This window comes from Hyperolius riggenbachi, chromosome 11, assembly GCF_040937935.1.
Source record: "Hyperolius riggenbachi isolate aHypRig1 chromosome 11, aHypRig1.pri, whole genome shotgun sequence".
Lineage (NCBI taxonomy): Eukaryota > Metazoa > Chordata > Amphibia > Anura > Hyperoliidae > Hyperolius > Hyperolius riggenbachi.
This window is the reverse complement of record NC_090656.1, coordinates 173098406-173124192: the sequence shown is the minus strand read 5'-3', so window position 1 is coordinate 173124192 and position 25787 is coordinate 173098406. Positions and strand designations below refer to the sequence as shown.

General features: G+C 45.0%; 1 protein-coding gene across 2 annotated transcripts in view; it reads left to right on the top strand.

The window, feature by feature from the left end:
• The window catches only part of SLC7A6 (solute carrier family 7 member 6), a 101784-nt gene that overhangs the window by 41016 nt on the left and 34981 nt on the right, over positions 1-25787 (top strand). For both annotated transcript variants that reach the window (XM_068261444.1, XM_068261445.1), the window contains 2 exons: positions 465-992; positions 8060-8185. In XM_068261444.1, the coding sequence (XP_068117545.1) occupies positions 485-992; positions 8060-8185 (634 nt within the window). In that variant the 5' untranslated portion in view covers positions 465-484. The remainder of the gene's footprint in view (positions 1-464; positions 993-8059; positions 8186-25787) is intronic.

The window sequence follows — 25787 nt, the reverse complement described above, 5'->3', positions numbered from 1 at the left end:
CTGATTGTCGGGGGAACGTCAGGGAGGTGAGTGGATTCTCTTCTCCCCCTACCGCAGCAGCTCTGTAAGTGATCACTACGATCCGCCAGCGATCGTACTGATCACGTTTTCAGCAGCCATACGCGATGGCTGCTGATCACTGAGGGAAGATGTCAGCTGTCATATGACAGCTTAATCTCCCCTCTCGGGTGCGCATCATCACGTCAGGAGCGAAAACGGCGGGCGGCTTAGATCCTACGCCGCATCAGGCTAGAACAGCCACAAGTGCGGCGTAGGATCTACCATGGGCGGTCTATCTATGAACAACTGACAGTGTGGTTTGTATATATGGAGCCCTGGTGGGGGTCTTTGTAGTATAAAACTATATTTCCTTCAAAGCGTACATAGATGAGACCATTAAGTTTCTGTATAGTACAACAGAAAGGCTGTATATGTTTTGATTTATGCTTCTTTTTGCATTTCAGGTTGACTTGACACCTTAATCATGGAAGACACGAAAGGCCAAAATGTGCCTCTCACTTCCTCCAGCCCTGGAGATGCCACCAATAAATCCAGCACAGGCTCAGAGAGTCCTCAGGATACCATGCAACTCAAGAAAGAGATATCGCTGCTCAATGGAGTCTGTCTTATCGTGGGCAACATGATCGGCTCAGGGATCTTTGTATCTCCTAAGGGAGTTCTCATTTATTCAGCCTCTTATGGGCTATCATTAGTGCTTTGGACAGTAGGTGGTATTTTCTCAGTGATTGGAGCTCTGTGCTATGCAGAACTCGGTACCACAATTACCAAATCAGGAGCCAGCTATGCATATATTCTGGAAGCTTTTGGAGGATTTGTGGCCTTCATTAGACTGTGGACTTCTCTGCTTATCATTGAACCTACCAGCCAGGCGGTCATTGCCATTACATTCGCCAACTACCTGGTGCAGCCTGTCTTCCCTACTTGTGAACCTCCCTATGTGGCTTCTCGACTCATTGCTGCTGCTTGCGTATGTACGTAAGACTCTATATGATGGTATATGTTTTTAAAAAGTCATGACATTACTAAATCATCACACTTTAAAGCTCACTACAGACCAAGGTTATATTGCCCGAACTTAGTAGTAACACTTGCCCTTTCTGTATGGCTGTGTTAAAATTTTTGGAGTACTAAGTAGCCAACCAAATGCCACGCCTCTGATTTGTGGACAAATACTTTTAATGAAAAACTTGGCATTATGTAAGTTGGTGAATTGGGGTACATGTAGAGTAGATGGGGTAGATGTAAAGGCTTAAGGGCCCTTTCACACTGGAGCCATGCGCTAATTTTATGACACCCTCCAGAAGGAGATTACTATGTATTAACGCGGTAATCCGCGAAGACCTGTTTTTGGTGGTGCAGTGTGGCCTCTGGGTCGCACCACCGCCGCCAATCGGTAGTCTGAAACCAGCCTTACTCTTAGGGAGAGGCCACAACTAAGTCCGCATAAAAAAAAATGCTGGTGGTTTTACCTGGATGATTTTTCATATCGTGTGCTTGTCAGCCATCATAGACTGTCGGCACCAGCTTGCAGTCTATGGGAATCATACATCCATATAGTATGAGGGCCAACAGATTTTGAAAACTATGAACAGATTGAGTAGATAAGCTCTCATACTACATGAGAGAGGTTAAACTGGACAATCAAAAGTGGATGTGTGTACACACCTTAAAGCTTTGTATACAAATATAATGGTTTTTAGCTGAAGTGGTTGGTTTGGCCCGCCTTGGATGAGAAACTAGGATGTGTATAGCAGCTGTAATAACTTAACAATGCTTCAGCAGTTAACTCCATCCAATACTATTTTCACTTGCTTTTTATTCACCTTCTAGCTTCTGTACCTGTCAGGGAATCCTCAGTTCAGCCAAAACTATGGCCATTACATCCTCTGTGGGCAGAGATACCAACTGCTATAGAAAATGTTTTAGTATTATGTATGTAGCACTGTCATTTTCTGCAGCACTTTACAAGTTCATTAAACAATCCATTTAATTAACAGCTCCTCAATGTGACTCACAGTCCGACTCTCCCTGATGCGATGCCAAGAGATCCAGAATGTGCTGGATCATCTCAGCTGAGTGCAGGCCGAGAGCATTGGTCTCCTTCTCACTCCTTCCACTCCATCATGCACCAAACGCTGTCTTTCCTCCCCCACCATTGTAATAGAACACGCCACTAGTCAGCTGTCTGGTGGCGCATCTGCACAGCACTCGGCTGCAAACTGTCACCTGAAGGATCGGGTCCCGAACCGTGCGGGTGATTGTATTTGTGGGTGTATACGCACCTTAAAGGATACCCAAAGTGACATGTGACATGATGAGATAGACTTGTATGTACAGTGCCTATGCAAATAACTATGCTGTATTCCTTTTTTTCTTTCTCTGCCTGAAATAGTTAAATATCAGGTATGTAAGTGGCTGACTCAGTCCTGACTCAGACAGGAAGTGACTACAGTGTGACCCTCAGTGATAAGAAATTCCAACTATAAAACACTTTCCTAGCAGAAAATGGCTTCTGAGAGCAGGAAAGAGATAAAAAGGGGAATTTATTATCAGTGAGGGTCACACTGTAGTCACTTCCTGTCTGAGTCAGGACTGAGTCATCCACTTACATACCTGATATTTAACTCTTTCGGACAGAGAAAGAAAAAAAGGAACACAGCATAGTTATTTGTGTGCTAGGCACTGTACATACACGTCTATCTTATCATGTCACATGTCACTTCGGGTATCCTTTAAAGGGAACCTTAAGTGAAGCAAAGCCGTTTGACTTACCTGGGGCTTCTTCTAGCCCCCTGTTGCCCTTCTGGTTCCTTGCTGACCTCCTGTTCCTCAGTTATGCCCCTCTGAAATCTGTCTGACTGAACCCTGTCACATAGCTTTCAGAGAGGGCATAAAAAAGCGGATTGCAGCCGTTTTGCCGATCACAACAGCAAACGTGCTCATTTTCCATTTGCGCGATTTATTTATTTGTGGCCGAATCGCAATTGCAGATTGCGCGATCGCAAGTGGTCCTTAAAACTTTTTTTAAGCTTCTGTTAACGTGTTTAAAACTGAATTTAACAAGCATATTTGAATAGATAACATCTCCTCTATTATTTTAACACTTCCTGTACTAAACAGAAAGGGACATTTCTTTAGTAGGACTAGTATTTTATGTACCTATGGCCTTAATTCACGGAGCTTTATCAAACACTTTATCAAACGTTTGATCATTTTCCTCATGGGTAAAATCTAATTTTGAATTCACTAAGGTGTTATAGATTTATTGATCATTTCATCGATAAAACATTCGATAAATCTATAACACCTTAGTGAATTCAAAAGTAGATTTTACCCATGAGGTAAATTATCAAACGTCTGATAAACGTTTGATAAAGTGTTTGATAAAGCTCCGTGAATTGAGGCCAGTGTCACATGTCACTTTAGGTGATCTTTAAAGGACAACTGAAATGAGAAGAATATGAAGGGTGCCATATTTATTTCCTTTTAAACAATACCAGTTGCCTGGCAGCCCTGCAAATCTATTTTGCTGCAGTAGTGTTTGAATAACAGCAGAAACAAGCATGAAGCTAATATTGTCAGACCTGTCAATAATACAGAAATGCCTGATCTGCACATGCTTGTTCAGGATCTATGACTAAAAGTATTAGAGGCAGAAGATCAGCAGGACTTTCAGGCAGTATTGCTTAAAAGGAAATTACTATGGCCTCCGTATCCCTCTCACTTCAGTTGTTCTTTAAGCCAAGCTGTATATTAACTGTGTATATTAACTGTGTATGCAAATGATTACTCAGAACATACCATTGACAGCAGATAGAATATAAAATGTTGATATGCTGTTGCATTCTATGTGATGAGTCTGCATTTATAATTAACTTTCGTTGTCCCTTAGTAATGGTATGTTTGCAGCTATATATAGCTAAGACATAAACACATACCCAGACTTTGAACATGGATGAGCTTGTCCTGTGATCTCCTGGAACAAAGTATATTTCCGCAGGGCATCAACAAAGTGCAGTCTCCAAGTTATATTAGTTAAAGCTGAAGACCCGGCAATGCTCGGGTATGTATTAGGTTGTTGTTGGGTTCGGCCACTTTTTCTAACCTTGACACACAGTCAGTTAATGGCCAAGTTTGTGAGATTTGGGTTCCTTGGCATCAATAATGTGAGAATGGAAGCAGTTTACATTTTCCCATTGAAATCAAGCAGACAAATATGTTTGGCTCTGCCCCTTTTTCTGAATTTGAACCCCAGTCGCCCATTGGCTGTTTGAGGCCACTGCCATTAACAGTGTAAGAATGGCAGCAATGTAAATATTCCCCTTGAAAATCAATAGGTGAATTTTGATTGGCTGTTGTAGGCTCCACCCACTTTCATGAATATTAAGCCCAGTCACCCAGTGACTAACTGTGAAAAGTTTGAGAACCCTGTGATTAACAGTTTAAGAATGGCTGCAGTTTACATTTCCCATTTAAGATGAATGGCTGATATTTGATTGGCTGTTTTAGGCTCTGCCCACATTCCCTGATTTTTATTTATTTTTTTCATTTATTTAGTTTTTTTACCTCGATCCTCTAGTGACCAAATATGCCAAAGTTGGGGAGTCTTTATCACTGTGAGAATGGCAAGCCTTCTAAATATTCCTATTGATGTCAATGGGTGAAAACTGATTGGCTGTTTTTGGTTCTCCCCAGGTGTGCAGGGGGGTACGTGAGACCCCTAAAACTTATCTTCCCAGGTAGTAAAAGATCTGTTTACCAGTTTTGTTAAAATCGATCAGGACGTTTTTGAGTGATGGTGGCACATACACACACTCACACTTAAACCAAGTACTCAACACCCAACGCCAACAGAGGAAGATGGATCCAGCGGTGGCCCCCTGACGAAGAGCATTTTACGATCCATCTTGTGGCCGACGGTACAAGTGAGCGTTCCACGATCCATCTTGTGGCCGTCAGTACAAGCAACGTCACAAGACGGTGCAAATGGGAAGTCAAGTGATTGCGGTATTTTTGCACGGAGTAGTCAGCAATCTTAAATATCCGATTTGCTATGACGGTCATTGACGGAAACGATTGCTCATTACTCAAAAAAACACTGGTCATCAGTAAAATCGTCAGATAAATCACATAGTGGGTATGGGCCTTTTTACATACGTACATCAAATTAAAATATATAATAGATTGCAGTTCACAGTTCGTTCACTATTTTCCCTTACTAATCCTGTGGCAGGGAAGGAATAGTTCAGCCCCCTGAACAGTGACGTGCTCTCTACTGCTTTTATCACTTGGCAACGCACTGCAGAGTGTGTGTCGCGCCTGCGTCATCGGAACCACTTCCGGCACATCATGTCACACCATCGCTAGTGTGGCCAGTCTTGTAGAGAACGAGCAGCAACTGAGAGCAAAGCAACTCGCTAATGTGAAAGAAGCCTTAAAGAACCCAGCCATCCTATTTTTTCTCAAGTTGAATTTATTATCAGTTGGTCCGTCAGTGAAGCAGTTGTCCCCGTACTAGCCTGTCAAGCTTATTTCTAGGCATAGAGGTATGTGCAGACATTACATTTTTGACTTCCAAAAAGACCATTCTTTATTGTTTTGGCTGTCAGTTTTATTTCTGTACTGACCTTGCCTGTTGTGGGCAATAAGCAGTTGGCTGGACTGGATATTTCTGACCATTTACTTTGGCCCATGTTATCACTGCCTTGTAGTATGAGAACTTACCTACAATATCTGTTCACCCTCATAATACTTGGAGGTGGTAAAATTGGGCAATCATTGGCATATCAAAATTGGATGTTTGCCTTTCCTTAAAACAGTGCATGAAGGTAGGCCCAGCTAAATGAGTGTGAATCGTTACTGAATGGCAGCAGACTGTCTGCCAAACTGATCTTTTCAACCAGCATCTGTAAGTGGCTGAATAAAGTTTTTGAAAAACAAACAAGTTTTGTTTTAGAGACAATGATAACCTCCCCATAAAACATACATGTCAAAATCTGGCCCAAAGCCATTACATTTGGCCCACAAGTGGTTTCTCCACTTACATCATGGTTGGCCCACTCTTGACCACTGTGGAAGTTATACTGGAGGTGAAAGCCTAGATCACCTAGAGGATCTGTTTATCCATAACCGATATTACATTTTTGAGCCAATACTGCTTTACAGAAATGCTGGGAGAAGGAAAAATTGCCATGGGATGTACTTATTCACAGGACTATATTCCCTTCTGCAGGAGATCTGGAAGTGTCACTGAATTAAGGCTGGTTTCACAGTGGTACGTTAAAGTCCCACGTTACAGCAGCCAGTAACGCAGCCTAACTCACAGCACTGTAAAATCAATGTTGCTGTTCACAGTAACACTTTGCGTTACATTGTAACGCAGCACGTTAAAAACAAAGTGCTGCATGCTGTACGTTATACTGGGCTAAGCCACGTTAGACTGTTTGCACATGCTCAGTAATGTTGGAGGAGGAGGTCTCCCCTCCTCCTCCGCTGCCAGCCACATGGCTAATTAATATTCACTACACTGCAGAGACTCGTGGTGGGACTGTAGTGTTGTCCAGATCATGAACTAATCGTTCATTTGATCCGGATCTTTTTTATGAGTCGAATCATCCGGATCATCACAATGAAAGATTCGGTTCACAGTGGATGTCTGGAAGAAACAGGAACATACAGAATGTACAGTGCAGGGCAAGTCCTGTCCTGCTAGTCATTTCACCCAGTCTGCTTCCCTAGTAAAATGATTCCGTTCAAAGATCCGGATCTTTTTAATGATCCGATTCAAATGATCCGAATCCTTAAAAAGATCCGGACTTCCTATCACTAACCTGGAGCGGCTGCTTTGAGAGCTGCATAACGCAGCTCAATCTGACGTCCAACTTCAAGACCACCATGCGTTGCGTTAGGGGATCGTTATGCGACCATAACGTCCCCTAAAACGCAACGTCTTGGTGTGTAAGTAGCCTTATAGTATGTTTAACTGTGCCATGATAGCACCATGTTAAAAGTAAACCTGGAAAGTAATCTGCCCTGAGGCCTCATTTACACCTAAAATCGAAAACGCAAGCGGTTTGCGGTTTTGTACTCCCCCCCCCGGCGCTCCACTGCATGATGCGTTTCTGGTTAAAGCACTTTTCCAGAGCGGTTTTGTAATTCACTCCCTGACGCAATACAATGTATTTATTCTTAAAAATGCTCACGCAATCTCTGCACAAAGCGATTTTGTGAACGTTATGCCTTTTTCCTATACCTTCCATTATAGCAAAAATGCCCCAAAAATGGTACAGGCACCGCTTTGCCGACGCACTGATATAAACCTTCTTATAGAGATTCATTGCACAAGTGGTTTATGAGCGATTTTAAAAATCGCCTGCGCTTGAAAAAAGGGCAAAAACTCCCTATAGGTTCGTATACACGTCCGATAAAGATCATTCGTTACGAACGATTCGTGACGTTTACACGATATTCAAATTAGACTGAAAAGATCGTTCGTAATAAACGATTGTGTACACACGTGAACGATATAAGTATAAAGTACTGAACGACGAACGATAAAAAAATGCGTGCGCAAACGGAAGTGACGTTATGACAGGCAATAAGAACATGCGTACTACTCCACAGATAATCATTATCGGACGATCTTTGTACACACTGCAACGATTGAACGATTATCTTTCGAAAAAATCCGCCGGGTTGGATCGGTCGGATTGAACGATAACGGTCGTTATGGTTAAAAAAAAGATTGTTGGAAATTTTTGAACACACGATTATCGGACCGATTGTCGTTATCGTTCGTTTTTGAACGATCGTTATCGTACGTGTGTACTCAGCTTTAGTGTGAACGAGCCCTGACTGCAGTTTCACATCCTACTGGTGCTTCCTCATGTGTATATTGGTGTCTGCTTGAAATTCAGATTTACCTCTCATGCATCTCAACCTGTTTTGCTGTTTATAAATAGGTCACTTGGCGTGCAGTGGATGAATAAATGGATGAATTTGTGGTGATTTCTTTGTAACAGCAGCCTCTCCTCCACAGGTCTCATCACCTTTATAAACTGTGCATATGTGAAATGGGGGACACGGGTTCAAGATCTCTTCACTTACGCCAAGGTCATAGCGCTAATTGCAATCATTATAACCGGCATTGTTAAACTGTGTCAAGGTAAGATCTTCAGTTTTGTATTTGTTGATTGGTGTTTGTTTCGTAATAGGTATTCAGTATACAGTAGCACTGTAATTCCCATGAATTTAGTTGAAAGCATCCCCTGGGCACGGAGCACAGTAATCAGAACCGTGTGCACCTCTGCGCTGGCCATTGATTTGAATGGCCTGCTTGGGAATTTCACATTGTTTACATTCATTTGTGTTTTGGTTTTCGTATTTTTTGCAAAGCACTTTGCCACAACCTGAGAAAATGCACACAATGACGGAAAAACGTGTATGGGAAATGTGGAGGTTGAGAAGCACACACCCATGAAATCTTAGTGGCAGGTGCCGTCCCAGCCTTAAAGGACATCCGAGGTGAAAATCAACTGATAAGAAAAACAGGTACTATTCCGTTAGCCGGGCGCAACCACTAGGTGGCGTTAATTACTATTCCTCCTCCAGGCCGGATAGTAGGGAAAGATGTAACTCTGGTGGAGTTTTATCGCCACCTAGTGGATGCGCCCGGCTAACGGAAAAGAACTGAAAAACAATTGTATCTATCCTCCTCCTGAAAAATGACTTTTTTAAATATCCCATTGTCTCTGCTCAATGACACCTTCATTGAAGTTGCCAGGGCTCAAATGTATTAATTTTTGACCCTTTTTATCTCTTTCCTGCTCTAAGAAGCCATTTACTTATAGGAAAGTGTTTTATGGCTGTAATTACTTATCAGTGAGGGATAAGCTATAGTCTTACCCAGTCCGACCCGTACAGAAACTTGCATGAAAGCTGATGTTTAACTCTTTCAGGCAGAGAAAGAAAGAAGGAACACAGCATAGTTATTTGTGTGCTTGGCACTGTACATACACATGTCTATCTCATCATGTCTCATGTCACCTCGATTATTCTTTAAAGAGAACCCGAGGTGGGGTTCTAAGAATGATATCCACACACAGAGGCTGGGTCTGCCTATACTGCCCAGCCTCTGTTACTATGTAGTGTCCCCCCAGGCCCCCCTGCGCTCTGCTATGTCCCCATAAATCACAGCCGTGCTGTCGACACTATGTAATGTCAGTCTCGCCGCTTCCTGCATAGCTCCGGTCCCCGCCCGGGTCCCTTCCCTCCCCGCTGATTGGAGGGAAGGGACGCGGGCAGGGACGGGAGCTATGCAGGAGGCGGGGGGAGCGGCGAGAGTGACACTACATAGGTGAACACAGCGCGCTGCGTGTCGACAGCGCAGCTGTTATTTATGGGGGCATAGCAGAGCGCAGGGGGGGGGGGGGGGCCTGGGAGGACACTACATTGCAACAGAGGCTGGTCTGTATAGGCAGACCCAGCCTCTGTGCGGACATCATTCTTAGAACCCCACCTCAGGTTCTCTTTAAAGGAGTCATCAGGGAAAATTAATAAAAAAAGTGCTACTTCCTCCAGCCCTAAGCTCCCAGCATGTCCCTCGCCGCAGCTCTGCAGTCAGCCGTTCGCCGCAGCTCCATCCCGGTCCCCGGCGATGACGTCAGGGCGACCTGCAGGTCGGCCTGTACTGTGCCTGCGCGAGCGGCGCTGTCAATCACCGGCACATGAGCCGAAGCGGACTGCACAGGCGCAGAACTACTGCGCCTGCGCAGTCCGCTCCGGCCCATGTGGCGGTGAGTGACAGCGCCACTCACGCAGGCACAGTACAGGCCGACCTGGAGGTCGCCCTGACGTCATCGCCGGGGACTTTCATTGCTTTAGTGTCCCCCTGCATTGAAAAGGAATAAAAATCCAAAAAGTTATTTATTAATAATGTTAAGCCAGATGTCCATTCAATCAACCAACGAATGCTTCGGAGCTACGACGGGTCCCCTTTCGTCAAGGGATACCTTTACAAAGGGTCCCTGCCGTGGCCCTGAAACGTTCGTTGGTCGATTGGACATCTGGCTTGTCAGAATATGAATAAAAAACTGAAATTGCTGAGTGTGCAGCCCTTTTAGATTATTTTGATTTGATAATTGTCGGTCCAGCACCTGGACTACCATATGGTGTGCGGTTCTGTCATGAATCTTGGACCCTGCATTAAAAATGGGTAACACAACACAATGAAAATGTGCCGTTGTCAAAGGGGCCTAAAGCTTGGTACACACCATGCAATTTCCATCAGATAGATGGATCGAATAGAGGCCTTACAAAAGCAAGGGTAGCTATACTCCTCCTGCTGGGACCTTCCTGCTGCTGAGATTTAAGGGGGAAGCAGGTGCTGAGGTGAGTTGTGAATTTACATACAAACAATCAATAAACTTCTGCTCTCAAAACAGGCTCACAGCAACTCTAGTACCATTAGAAACAACTAGGTTGTAAAATTGTATTTGGTTACAAAAAAAAAATAAAGATCTTAGATTTCTGAAATGGACTGCAGCAGCATTTTGTAAATACAGTAGTTGTTTTTATTGCTACTAGAATTCCAGCTTTGAGTGCAGAGGGTTAATGATTGAATGTAATTGGACCACTCCCCCACTCAGCATCTGCTGTCCCTGTAAAGAGTACTTGTACGAAAGTTTTAAATGCAATCAATATAATCCTTATTGTTCCTTTTTGTACCTCAAGGTAGCTTCCAAAAATTGAACATCCCCAGGAAATGGGCATTATTGTTAAACCAGCCCCCTGTTGGCAAAACCCCTTTGGGGTGACGTTTAACCACTTGGCATCCAGACCTTGTTTCCCCCTAATGGACCAGAGCAGTTTTGACATTTTAGCTCTGTCCCTTTTTTTAAGGCTAACTAGGCTTTCATTGTATGGCATTTTTTCCTTTGAACAATTTTGTTTTCTGTGCATTTTAATGGGAAAAAAAAGAGGGAAATAATAGAAAACACACATTTCTCAGTTTTACCAATTCCAGTTTAAAAATAAAAGGCGCAGGCGCATGCGCGGCGCGGACCGATGAGGACGTGATCCCCGGCTGCTCCGCTCCAGCCCTGCATAACCCACTTAAAAACTCTGACAAACGGGCATAAACTCGCCCGAAACTTACAGCCTGGCCCCGTGAAATGAACAGGAGGAAAAAGAAGAACAAAAAGGGCGTTAATCCAGACTCCACAACCTCTGGCACACCCAAGCCCTCTCCGGCCTCCACGCGCTCCACTAAAAGCAAGATGGCGGAGGCTCAGCAAACAGCTACGCATCAGAGCCCGGCTACCTCAAAGCACCGAACCTCGCCCCAACCCAACAAAAAGAACTCACCAGCAATTTGTCCGGCCTGCTACCCAAGACGAACTGGTGGCAAATATCCAAAAAGTGTTCCGGGCTGAGCTCAAAGAGGCGGTTCGGGACTTCACCCTCCAGATGCGGGAAATTGGAAACCGGGTCGCCGACCTAGAAAAGCAGACAGACTCTATCACAGTGTGCCTTGCAGAGGATAAAGAGCAGATGGACAGTCAAGGCACTCAGATTGACACTCTGGAGTTAAAGATTGAAGACCTCGAAAATCGCAATCGCCGCGCCAATCTCAGAATCCGAGGGCTTCCGGAAACAGAGACCGACCTACCGGCAATGGCGCTCGCCCTCTTTAGTGCTCTGCTCCCCCAGGAAGACCCGCAGCAATTCCGCATTATCCGTATCCATAGAGCGCTAGCCAAGCCACCCAAGCCGCATCTGCCCAGAGATGTAGTCCTCAAGCTTCACTACGAGGAAGCCAGAGATCAAATACTACAAGCTGCCAGGAACCTAACATCCCTTCCAGGAGTCCCAGACACCGTCCAGCTATATGCTGACCTGGCTCCGATGACGATCCAGCGCAGAAGACTCCTCCGGCCTGTAACCCTATCACTCCAGAAGGCCTCCATAAAGTACAGGTGGGGATTCCCCTTCTCCCTATCCTTCCAGCAAGGCGGAAAGATTTACACCTGTCGCACCCTAGAAGAAGGCCGTAAACAGCTAGAGCTGGCAGGAGTACAAGCGGAGCCCATGGATATTACCCCCTTACCACAACGAGCCCCGAGACCAGCAAAAGTCTGGACCACCAAAGCATCCCGCCCCCGCTCTCACACGGGAGGCGAGTAAAGAAGCCGCCATTTCGGCCTACGGAGGTCGGGTCTAAAAACTGTAAGTACTATGATGTCCCTTACTTAAAGTCCCCCGGGCGAGTCCACACGGTGCCTAACTTACAGCCCCTTCTCACCAAAGCTCAATAAAGACACTAACATCGCACCAATCTAACATGGGCCTTCCAAGTCGGAACTTGAACGGTCACTACTGCTATATTTCTATTGAAATGCGGCCACCCTTAGCCACTCTATGCAACTGACAATGTTCTTAACCGGAGCATGCCTAATGCTATCTCCACTACACAAAGAACACAAAAAACAACCTTAACCTTTTTGCCTAATTGGGGACGGCCACCCCAACCTTGAACTGTTCAACACCGACTTGTCATAAGCTCTACCTAATGAACAACCGGCCTGAATATTCACAAGTACTGCAGTGGGCTAACGTGATACACTATGAGGATTATCTACACCATCCCACTGAATTGGACTCCCGGGCCGACTTGGGACACCCTTAGACCCACGAGGACTTTGCCCCTCATTTATTCCTCATCTGCGCTATGTATTATAGTTCATGTTGAATTTTCTACCTGTTTTCTCCGTTTTAGGATCACTGATGCATAAACAAACCGCTTGTTTAATATACACCACTGCATGCCATCCTAGTGTACCCTAACTCTTACTGTTACCATGTCGGTCATGTTATAACTAACATTTTACCCTATAGCCAAATCTAGCTGGGTTAATGCAGGCACTGGTTAAAAGTGCTGCCTCACAATGACAATCTGCATGGCTGGAATTCTAATATCCCCGGCTATGCCTATTGTCACAAAGAGCATAAATTGCTCTCAGGGAGCTAGCTCAGCTTATGCGCAACTAGCTCTACCAATTATCATTATGTTATTCATAACCTGTTTTACCTTTTTCTTTCCCCTGGTTGACACAATCTACGAGCTCTCTTTTCTAGTTGCTGAGGTGCAGAATCTCAGGTGCAATAAACAAAATGCTCAAATAGAAAACATGCTCCACCACAAAGATAGAAATGACTTCAATTAATATTATATCCCATAACGCCAAGGGCCTGAACGCTCCAGCAAAGAGAAGGAAGGCCTTCATAGATTACCAAAAATGCCATCCAGACATAATTTGTATCCAGGAGACCCACTTCTCCACAAACTCCGCCCCCAGATATTTTCACAAAAACTACCAGAGATTCTATGCCTCATCAGCAACAAAAAAACATAGAGGAGTGATTACTCTATTAGCTAATTCTCTCCCCCTATTGGTAGAAAAATCGATTGCAGACGACGAAGGCAGATTTATCATTATTCAGGGTAAACTCCAACACACACAAATCTGTATAATAAACCTCTATGCCCCACCGGAGGCCCCAATACAAGCCATAAAGAAAATACTGACCCACCTATCAGATCTAGGACAAACACAAATTATCTGGGCAGGGGACTTTAATGTAACACCTAACCCCGCAATGGACAGATCTACTACTACGGTCTCCCCCAGACACCAACAATTAGCTACAACACTAAAAGGACTGTTGTCTCCATACCACTTAGTAGACACCTGGAGGGAATTTAACCCCAATAAACGGGGCTACACTTTCTACTCACAGGCCCATCACTCCTATTCCCGAATAGACGCCATCATCATGTCATCCTCACTAATCCCTAACCTAGCCTATGCAAGACACGCCTTTGCAACATGGTCGGACCATGATATCGTATGGGCCTCCTGCATCTCACTAACCACCCCTATCTCGCGTCCACCCTGGAGACTTAATGAGACACTCCTGACAGACTCCGAAACAGTCCTTGATATAGAGGAACACATACTAAACTACTTTAAAGACAACGACATAAATCAAATCAAGCCAGACATCCTTTGGCTTGCACACAAGCCGACCATAAGAGGTCATTTAATCAAGATAGCGAGCCAAAAAAAGAAATCCAAGACAGAGAAACAAGTCCAACTAGAAAATAAACGTTACCGCCTTAAAACAACGCACGCCCATTACCCATCCCTTTACACCCTAAAACAAATAGAAGATACCACCAAACAGATCAATATATTACTATCCAATAGAACAGAAAAAGCCATACGGTGGACCAAGTCAAAACACTATGTGCACCAAAACAAGCCCAATTCGTGGCTAGCCAGAAAACTATGCGAAATACAAAATATCAACAAAATACTTCAAATCAAAACACAACAGGGAACAATAACCTCAGATCCCCTTAAAATCCACCAAACCTTTGCTGACTATTATAAAACCCTTTACTCGGCAAACCAAGATGCTAGGGCCCTCCCATCCATAAGTGAGTTCCTACACACGACCCCCACCCCACGATTACTACCAGAAAAGTCAGCAGCTTTAAATGTCCCGATCACTGAACTGGAAGTGACCGAAGCCATCAGAAAATTAATCCCCTGGCCCTGATGGCCTAAGCGCAATCTATTACAAAAAATTCAAAAGCCCACTAACCCCCTACCTCACACGACTCTTTAACTCCATATTGCAAGGCAAAACCCCAGCCCCAGAATTTCTCCAATCAATAATCACTGTCATCCCCAAACCAAAACGAGACCACTTAGATGTACGAAACTTTAGGCCCATATCCCTATTAAATTTAGACTACAAACTTCTTACTTCAATTCTGGTCACCAGATTAAACAAAGTATTGGGACCTCTAATCCACAAAGACCAAGTGGGATTCATTCCTCTACGACAAGCCCCTGACAACCTGAGAAAATTAATAAACCTTATTCACATAGCTAAGACCCGCAAAAAACCAACTGTTCTAGCCTCCCTTGATATGGAAAAGGCATTCGATACTATAAACTGGCCTTTCATGATGGAAGCCTTGAGAAAGCTGGAATTGGAGGCCCCTTCCTTCAAGCTATCAATTGCCTTTATTCTTCCCCAACCGCTACCTTAAAATTACCAACCGACCAGCCCACACTAGTCCCCATCCAACGAGGTACACGCCAGGGATGCCCTCTATCCCCTGCCCTTTTTGCCCTAGTAATTGAGCCCCTGGCAGAAAAAATACGCAATTCCCCTGACATACAAGGAATTAAAGTGGCAAGTCACGAATATAAGGCCAATCTTTTTGCCGATGATCTACTACTAACCCTCACTTCCCCACACACCTCCCTGCCAAACCTCCTCTCATTAGTCAAACACTTTGGGAAACTATCTGGCCTTCAACTTAACGTAAACAAAACAGAGATCCTACCTATACACCTCTCATCCGCAGCGGCATCCTCCCTAACATCTTCACTAGGAGTTAAACTACAGCCCAAGTACCTAACATACTTGGGCATCAAAGTCTCAGGTAACCCATCAGAACTATATGAATTAAATATTAAGCCAATGTTAGCCAAGCTAAAATCAGACCTGCTAAAATGGTCCTCTCCTTCCATATCCTGGACAGGGCGTATCCACGCCGTCCGCATGACCCTACTACCGCGTATACTCTACCTCTTTCGATCACTACCTATCCCCATCACCCAGGCCTCCCTGAAAGACCTTCAAAGCCACATCTTTAAGTTTATCTGGTATAACAAGAAGGCCAAAATTTCTCACAAAATTATGTACTGGAACAGATCTAGAGGTGGGCTTGGGGTACCAGACCTCCATAGCTACTATAAAGCATCCCAAATAGCCCAACTATCACAACTTTTCTCCCTGCACAACCCACCACTCTGGACTCAAATTGAAAATAGCCTCCTCGAACCGTACTCCCTACAAGCATTAATGTGGGCGTCCAATAAACTTCCCTTGTCACACAAGTCCCTATCACCACTCTCAGTCCATACCCTGACACTCTGGAACAAATTTAAAACCACTAAACAATTAAAATCGGCCCTTCCACAACTAACTCCCTTATTTGGGAACCCAGACTTCATCCCCGGCCTGGAAAACACATCATTCCGCTGGTGGAAAAACAGTGGCTATCACCTAATCAAGCACTTACTAGTAGACGACAAATGCCCATCCTGGGCGCAATTCAAAGAGAAAACATCATTTCCACCATCGGAATACTTTCCAGCACTCCAAATTTTCCACTACCTAAAATCACTTCCCACATCAAAGGCCGGGTCCCCCCCCAGGACTCAGTTTGAACTATGGTGCCTAAATACACCATTAGAAGGGGGTCTAATTTCCTACTTATACTCCATATTCTCTCAACCCTTAGACTCTTCCAAATTAACCACCATGACACAGTGGGAAAATGACCTGGGGGTAACTCTATCATTAAAACAATGGTCAGAGTGTAGCCTGACCCTTACAAAAGGAAGCAGCTACTGTTCACACATCGAGACCAACATGAAAATACTTCACCGCACCTACCAAACTCCAAACAAGATTCATAGATTTGATCCGTCCAGGTCTAAATATTGTTTTCGAAACTGTGGTCGAGTTGGTACCATGGCCCACATATGGTGGTTTTGTCCACTTGCCCGAGATTACTGGGACCAGGTGTCAGCCCTCATTAACTCGGCGCTTGAAAAAGCACAACCAACCGACCCACTTCTACTACTACTAGGCCATAAACCTAAAGGATGGAAATTCCCTCAGCATCGATTGGCTCAGCACATAGCCAAGGCAGCCAGAATACATTTAGCCAGACAATGGCTTCAACCATCCTTATCGCTAACCCAAACTAAAGAAATAATAAATGAGATTCTCATTAATGAACGCCTGTTAGCAATTGCTAATGACTCCACCTTACCTTTTATCAGAACCTGGCAGCCCTGGCTATCCCTGACTGAAACGCAACAACTACGAGCCATGGTCTTAAACACTTGAACACCTTGATGCTTGCATGTATAACCTGACTACCACTTTCATTGATTCTGTGCCCAACAAACCCATTGCTATCTTTTGATGTCAACCACTGTCCACTTTTTATTTTCTTTCCTTACCCCTTAAGCATACCATTGTAACTGTAGCCCTATCGGGGCAATCTTATTGCATAACTTGTTTTGTTACCAAACCACAATAAAACAATTTGAAACTAAAAATAAAAGGCGCTATTGTCGATAAAAAACACACACTTTGTTTGGCTATTTCTACTGTCTATTACAAAACGTAAATTATGTTCCTGTCACAATTTATGGTGAAATAATGCTGCAGTGTGTTCGATAGAGCACTTTGATTCCCTTGGAGGAAACATTTTGTGTCAAGGGGAGCCAAACCATTTCGAAGTGGTGGTTCCTGTCCACGAGGTTAGCTTTGACTTTTTCATTAAGCATACTTGTGTGGATTGGACGAAGGACCATCATATATGATAGAGGTGTTTGTAGCCACTTAGAAGCTATGTATGTCTAAGGCCTGGAACCCACTAGCAGTACATTACTAAGCCATTTCTAAGCACCTATGATTTGAAAAGTTCTAGCTAATGTAATGCTATGGGTGTGATCCCACTTGAGCGATGTGATTTTATACAAATCCCCCATAGCATTGCACTAGCAAGAGTTTTTTTCAAATCACTAGCGTTTAGAAAAGGCTGCTAGTGGGTTTGCGCCCTTAGTGGCATTTGCAATAAATTGTATGAGTTTATGCTTTGCATTGGGCAATTTATCTTGCTGGAAGCCCAATAGATAGTCATTTTCACACACTTATTTAGCCATTGCTTCTTTGCATAACAAAAAAAGACCTGAACATGTGACCAGCAGGCTGTAGCTGAGGTGCGGCATGTTGGGGCCAGCAGCAGTAAAAGCCACTGTGCCATATACCTATGATATATGGGTTATTTCCCATGGAAATGTGTTATTTGACAAAATGTCACAGGCATAGTAGTACCCAATGACAATCAGCAAAAATGATGTTTAATTTTGCTAGTTGAAACCTCTGGCATTCTGGTATATGGTCCCCTAGCATATGGTAATTTGGTTCTTGGCCTAAAATGCTTGGACACCCTTGCTCTAGCAGGCCGCATTCCTCTCCTCTCTCCCTGCAGAGTTATGAGCGTGCGTAATGATAAGTTTACCTCACCCAATTGCACCAGTGGTGATCGCCATGGCGGTGTCATGTGACATGCTGGTATGCACTGATGGCTGGTCACAAGCCTTTGCCATGGAGATTTGCACTGTAAAGTGCAATTGGGTGAGTTAAAGAGGAACTTCAGTGAAAAAAATGTAATAAAAAAGTGCTTAATTTTAACAATAATTATGTGTAATAGATTTAGTCAGTGTTTGCTCATTTTAACTACTTCAAGACTGCCACACACCAATGGGCGTGACCACGGCAGCAGCCCCAGGACCGCTTAACGCTAATTGGCGTCAAGTCCTGGAGCTGCAGTTTGGCAGGGAACGGCCGCGCGCATGAGCGATCGCTCCCTGCCAGTTCACGGAGCGGATCTCCGTGATTAGCCTGCTAGATGCCGATCGCGGCTAGCAGGCTGTTCGTAAACGAAAAGGGAAAGAAATCCCCCTTTTTTTTACAACTGTACAGCACTACGGTCTCCAGCAGCGCTGTACAAGATCGGCGATCCCCGGCCTCTGATTAGCCGGGGATCGCCGTCTTCTCATAGGCTGATGCCTATGAGAGGCGGAACAGGACGGATCGCCGTCCTGTTCCAATTCAGATGACTGAGGGAAAAAACCAAAAAACTGCCATAGCGATCGGACCCCTCCGGCGGCATGTCCCCTTAGGGACAAAAAAAAAAGAGTCTGATCGCTGGGCTCCATTACTGGGCTGTGCAGGAGGCTGAAGAAACTGCACAGCCCAGCTGAGCTAAAAACAGGCTGGTCGTTAGTGGGGGGGGGGGGGGGGGGGGGGTTAACACTGTGGTCGTCAAGTGGTTTCTTTAAATCCCTGAGTTACATTCTGACATTTATCACATGGTGACATTTTTTCTTGTGGGAGGGGTTTACCACAATATCAGCCATACAGAGCCCCCTGACGATCCATTTGCGAAAAGGAATAGATTTCTCATGTAAAAAAGGGGATCAGCTACTGATTGGGATGAAGTTCAATTCTTGGTCACGGTTTCTCTTTAACCACTTCACCCCAAGGCGGTTTTTACCCTAACGGACAAGAGCGATTTTCACCTTTCCGTGCTCATCCCTTTCATTTGCCAATAGCTTAATTACTGATGAAATAATCTATATCTTGTTTTTTTACCACCAATTGGGCTTTTTGGGGTTGATATTTGTTTTCAGTAATTACTTTATTTTCTATGCATTTTAAAGGGAAATACAAGGAAAAAATGAAAAAATACACGATTTCTCCAATTTTATCCCCTATGGTTTTAATATAAACACTGCTACTGTACATAAAACCCACACATTTTATTTGCCTATTTGCCCTTGTTATCATAAGATTTTAATTATGTCCCTAGTACATAGTATGGTGACAATATATTATTTGGAAATAAAGGTGTATTTTTTTTCTCTGGTGTTTTTTTTTTTCACTATTTTCACGTGCACGGGAATGCACGTGCACCCGTGGGAGCATGCACATGCGTGCGCGCACAGCGGCAGCAGCACTGTCTGACTTATAAAAACGTCCTGGAGCCATTAAGTCAGCATGTCATTAAGTGGTTAAACTATCAATATGCACTGCATGCAAATTTAAAGGAAGGGAGGGAGGAGAGGAATCAGGCCCTCTTTCAGCAGGTTGGATTCTCAACACAAACAGGCCAGAATCGGCCCTTGGTCCGTAGGTTCTCAACGTGTGGTACGCGTACCCCAGGGGGTACTTCTGATGGTTCCAGGGGGTACTCAGGCTTTATATACTTAACCAAGAGTAACACATTTAGAGTTTTAGAAAATGATAAATCTTATTTAAACACCAAATTAGTGTTTTTGCTAATTTAAAGCAATAGTAAATGCTTGGAAATTGTTTAGAATTATCCAATTATCATGTACTACGATTAAATATACATTTGTCAAGGGCTACTTGTGATAATGTTTACTATGCCAGGGGGTACTTGTGGCAATGTTTACTATGCCAGGGGGTACTTGGTGAGTACTGGGCTTTAAAAGAGGTACATACCAATAAAATGTTGAGAAACAGCCAGTCCTGCATTAGCCTGTTACAGCAGCAGAGGCATAATGCTGCATACACACTTGAGATAAAAGTCTTTGGAAAAGGCAAGATCACAGACCCATTCCATGTAGTATGAGAGCCATATTCTACACAGTCTATTCTATGGAGCTGCACTCCCCATCAGATAAAATCTTTGCAAGATGCTGCACACAAAGATGCTGTACACACTCAAAAGATCAGTATCTGCAAAAGATCCATTCCTGCAAAAGGTCCATTCCTGCAAATGCATTCATAGTCTATGAGATCTGCAGATCCTCATACACACCTTGTTTAACAGACTTCATCTACATATCTGGCAATCATCTGCAGATCTGAAAATCCATCCTGGTGGATCTGATCTGCAGATGATTGTCTGTTAAACTAGGTGTGTATGAGGATCTGCAGATATCATAGACTATGAATGCATTTTGCAGGAACGGATCTTTTGCAGATAATGATCTTTTGAGTGTGTACAGCATCTTTGTGTGCAGCATCTTGCAAATATTTTATTTGATGGGGAGTGCAGCTCCATAGAATAGACTGTGTAGAGTATGGTTCTCATTCTACATGGAAGGGGGTAAAATTGGTCTGTGATCTTGCCTTTTCCAAAGACTTTTATCTCAAGTGTGTATGAAGCATAAGAATTCTGGATGTTTTTTTTTTTTTGTCTACTGCAGACTGACAACTATTTCTGTAGCTATAGGGCAGAAAAAAATGCAGATTTTTGCCAGTCTTCTGTATGAAAAAGCAAGTTCTTTAAAGCAAAATTTGCACTCATTCACTTAACCAAAGATACAGTAAACCAAAGATACAGTAAACCAAAGATACAGTAGCTGTACTACCCAGAGAGTTCCTACTGCACAATAGAGACAGGCTTCTAATAGTATCAGCAGTCAGTGCTCAGATATTTGATGAGTAATCTGCTTGGTAAAGACCAGGCCCCCCCTTTCCCTGTAGCTCATCTGATCATGTGACTCTCATAGCAGCTAGTAAGTTTCCTTAGAGCAGAGTCATGTTTCCTTTAGATAATTCGGTTATGAAATGGTTTGCATGGCAATTCAATATGATCTGGAATAACCAAAGATTTATTGGAAGATAACACCTGTCATGACTGTGAAGCTGAACTCTAAACAGGCAGGCAGTTACATGCAGTGTCGGACTGGGAGATGGAAAAGCTGAGGAAATCCACTTGCTGGCCAAGCAGCAGTAATCGTGTGTTGCTGCTCACAGTAAAGACTTGCTGCAGGTGTCTATTGGGAGTGATAACAAAGGGTTACTGCTGCTTGGCCAGCAGGTAATTTTCCAGTTTTTCCACCTCCGAGGCTGACACTGGTTACATGCCCAGATGGGGTACAGTACAAGTGAAACTCTGTATCTGTCAAAGAAATTTAAAGTGGACCTAAACTTAGAACTTCCTCTCTGCTCTATAAGATAAGCCACAGCATAATAAGGGCCCATTTCAACTAGATGCGAATTCATGTGCACACAAATTTGCATATCAATATATTGGAGCCTGTTTTTACTGTATCCAGTATCTGCATGCAGAAAAAATCTGGACAGCATTGCTACAAAATTCCAGATGCCACATGGCGTTTTCATGTGCATTTTCGCGTTTACAGTTTTTGTGGGTGTTTTCATGTGCGTTTTTGTTAGTCAGTAGGAATGGAAAAAAATTAGCGATTACGCATGCAAAAAAAATTAAAATGAAAATGTCCCTTAACCTCCCTGGCGGTTATTTTTTTTTGCCAAATAGGCAAAAATCCTTTTTTTAAAAATGTTTTTTTGTTTCATGTAAAGCTACCAGAGTGGTAGCTACATGAAACACCCCTAGAGGGCGCATGTGTCCCTCTAGTGCGATCGTCGCCGGCATCAATAGCAAACAGGGGAACGCGTATATAACGCGCTCCCCTGTTTGGCTTCTCCTGTCGCCATGGCGACGATCGGAATGACGTCGTAGACGTCAGCCGACGTCCTGACGTCAGACGCCTCCGATCCAGCCCATAGCGCTGCCCGGAACAACTTGTACTCATTACCACTGCCTGGACTGCTCCCGCCGCCGCGCGCATCGGCCACTCTCACAGCTGGTAGTGATGGGAATTCCAGCTCTTCTTGGAGAATCGGCTCTTCTGAATCGGCTCCCATCAAAGAGCCGGCTCTTACGGCTCTGAATCGGCTCTTCATTACATATCACTAGACACCACTCAGAATTGGAGTAAAAGCCCCGCCCCCGTCTCCATGACAACTCCAGACTGCTTCTCGGAATGGGGCAATCCCTCCTGCTACTGCTCTGCTCCGCCCCATACACTCCTACAAGCTGGAAGAGGAGGACTACATCTCCCAGCATGCCTCAGCGCCCTTTATTACAGAGCAAATCAGAGCTCTGTGGGACGGCTGAGGCATCGGCTCTTTTAAAACTGGGAGCCGGTTCTTGTCGTTCGCAGCAAAGAGCCGGCTCGTTCGCGAACGACCCATCACTAGCCGGCACAGGGGAAGCCATCTCCATCGCTGACTGCTGCGATCGGGAGGATGGAGACCTGTAAGATCCCACATGGGCCGCTACAACTCCGGTCCCGGGGTAACCAGATGCTGCCTGATCCACACTTCGCTTCTGGCTGCATACCACAGGGGCCTCTACACCACCGCTGCCCGAACTTGCAACTGCCGCAGCCAGAAGGAGTATATGCGCTCCATCTCCTACTCCACTCTGGCCATTGTATCAAGCCTGGGGATGCCCGCTGCTCAAAGCAGCTGGATGCCGCCACAGGAACAAGCGGGCCGCTCCACCGCCGGGGCACGTAGAGGTATGTGCACTCCGTTCACCCTGCCCCCTTTCCTGCTCCATCTCGGCCACTGTGAAGGCCCACTCTCCTCCTCAGAGCTTTTGTACTGCACATGGCGGCTGCCCTCAGTCTCCTGCCCATCTTCTGCGCCAGTCAACAGGGGCCCGCTGCCTGTGGTGGGCCCTGCAGCAATGCCTGGTCACAAGCTATCGGCAGCACAGTGCAGTCCCAGGATCCACTCTGTAGCCCTGAGCTCCTCCACCAGTTCTCCCAAGAGCATCAGTCCCCCTCTGCCTGCAACCACTCGAGACTTTTAAGAAAACAGACCTGAACTCAGAATGTCCTCTCTGCTCTAAAAGATACACAACAGCATAATAACCTTTTGCATATTTCCCCTGCAGCAACCTTACTGCACCAGCAGCATATTATCCCTGCAGCTCCCCTGCTCATTGTGCAGTAGCAGCATTGTGCCCCTCCCCCCCCCCCCCCCCCCCATTGTTCTGGCAGCAGCATATTGTCTCTGAGGCTACCACTTTGCCAGCAGCATAAGCATATTGTTGCTGCCGCCCCCGCCACTGTGCCAGCAGCATCAGCATATTGTCCTTGCACCCCCCCCCCCAATTGTGCCAGCAGCAGTCACATTGTCGCTGCAGCCCTGCAAAGCTCTAAGCCTCATTTTAAAGTGATTTCATGATTATTATGCTTGTTTTCTATCATACGTGACGTGTCACGGGTATCTGAAGGTTTGGCATGATGTGACGTGTCACGGGTATCTGAAGGTTTGGCATGATGTGACGTGTCACGGATATCTGAATGTTTGGCGTGATGTGACGTGTCACGGATATCTGAATGTTTGGCGTGATGTGTCACGACCTGGAAAAGGTTGGGAACCACTGCACTAGGCGTTGTCACAACATATCACTGTTAGATACTTCTACTTGTTATTGCCTGAGGAAGCAGGAATATACCTGCGAAACGCGTTGCTTTGTTTTCTGGAGTATGTGACTAAATGTAATCTTTTGAAAATTGACAGTTTCATGTCTGCTTCGGGGAAATAAGTCCACCACTGCCTCCCTAGCATTTTTTAGAATTTTTAGCATATTTTATGCTGTTGGCGCCTCTGTTCACCTTCTGCGATACCTGTGTCAGACTTGCATTTAAGGAAATAAATATGGCAGCCTCCATATCCCTGTCGCTTCAATTGTCCTTTAAAGAAAAGCATTTCTTCACGACAACTTATTGAAACCCTATAAAGAAAACCTGAAGTGTAAACTTCCTTGGACATTCCTGGGAGCCCAGAAAGGGTTAACCTCCAGTGTTTACATATTATCACAGAACAAGAGCACACCACTGCACAGCTCACAGCCCTAATTCACACTTGCTGATATCTTACTGATTGGGGCTAATTAGATAGGCCAATCTCTCTAAACACCCACAGAGTGTATTTCTTAGCAACTGTATGTGTTTTCCTTATATGCTGTGCAAGTGTTTGGGTCTGCTTTAACTCAGGGCCACTATTTATTTTTTGGATTTATCATTGTTTTTGCCTCCCTCCCACTTGCTTAATTAACTGCTTCCATGCCACGCTGATTTAAATCTACGCCACGTTTGTGGATGTTCAATCCTGACACAGTATATATTCAACACACTGGCTCCGGGTGCTTCTGGCACAATCACTCTAAGGCCTGGTTCACACTTCAAGAGCTTTTCTAAGGGTGCATACACACATCAGACCATAGTCTTTGGAAAATGAAAGATCACAGACCAATTTTACCCCCTTCCATGTAGTATGAGAGCCATACCTACACAGTCTATTCCATTGAGCTGAACTCCCCATCAGATAGAAATCTTTGCAAGATGCTGTACACAAAGATGCTGTACACATTCAAAAGATCAGTATCTGCAAAAGACATGTACCTGCAAAAGAACCATTCCTGCAAAATGCATTCACAGTCTATGATATCTGCAGATCCTCATACACACCTTGTTTAACCACATTAGCGGTATGGACGAGCTCAGCTCGTCCATTACCGCCAGAGGGTGCCGCTCAGGCCCTGCTGGGCCGATTTTGATCAAATAAAAAGCAGCACATGCAGCCGGCACTTTGCCAGCCGCGTGTGCTGCCTGATCGCCGCCGCTCTGCGGCGATCCGCCGCGAGCAGCGTCGAAAGAGGGTCCCCCCAGCCGCCCGAGCCCTCCGCAGCCGGAACAAATAGTTCCGGCCAGCGCTAAGGGCTGGATCGAAGGCGGCTGACGTCAGGACGTCGGGTGACGTCCATGACGTCACTCCGCTCGTCGCCATGGCGACGAGGTAAGCGAAACACGGAAGGCCCCTCATTGCGGCCTTCCGTGTTACTTCTGGCCGCCGGAGGCGATCAGAAGAACGCATCCGGAGCGCCCTCTAGTGGGCTTTCATGCAGCCAACTTTCAGTTGGCTGCATGAAATAGTTTTTTTTTAATTAAAAAAAAACCCTCCCGCAGCCGCTCTGGCGATCTTAATAGAACGCCAGGGTGGTTAACAGACATAAATCTGCAGATCAGATCCACCAGGATGGATCTTCAGATCTGCAGATGATTGTCCGATGCTGGCTCCCCTCCCCCTCGTTTCAATCCCCCGCCGAAAGGGTATTTGGAAGTCTTCGGGAGCCGTGTCCTCCCGAAGACGTGCGGCTCCATATTGCACAGGCGTGAGCGTGCAAGAGAGCCTGCTTGCGCAGGCGCAGTACAGGGCCGCCCTTCTTCAGGAGCACTCAGGCTCCCTGA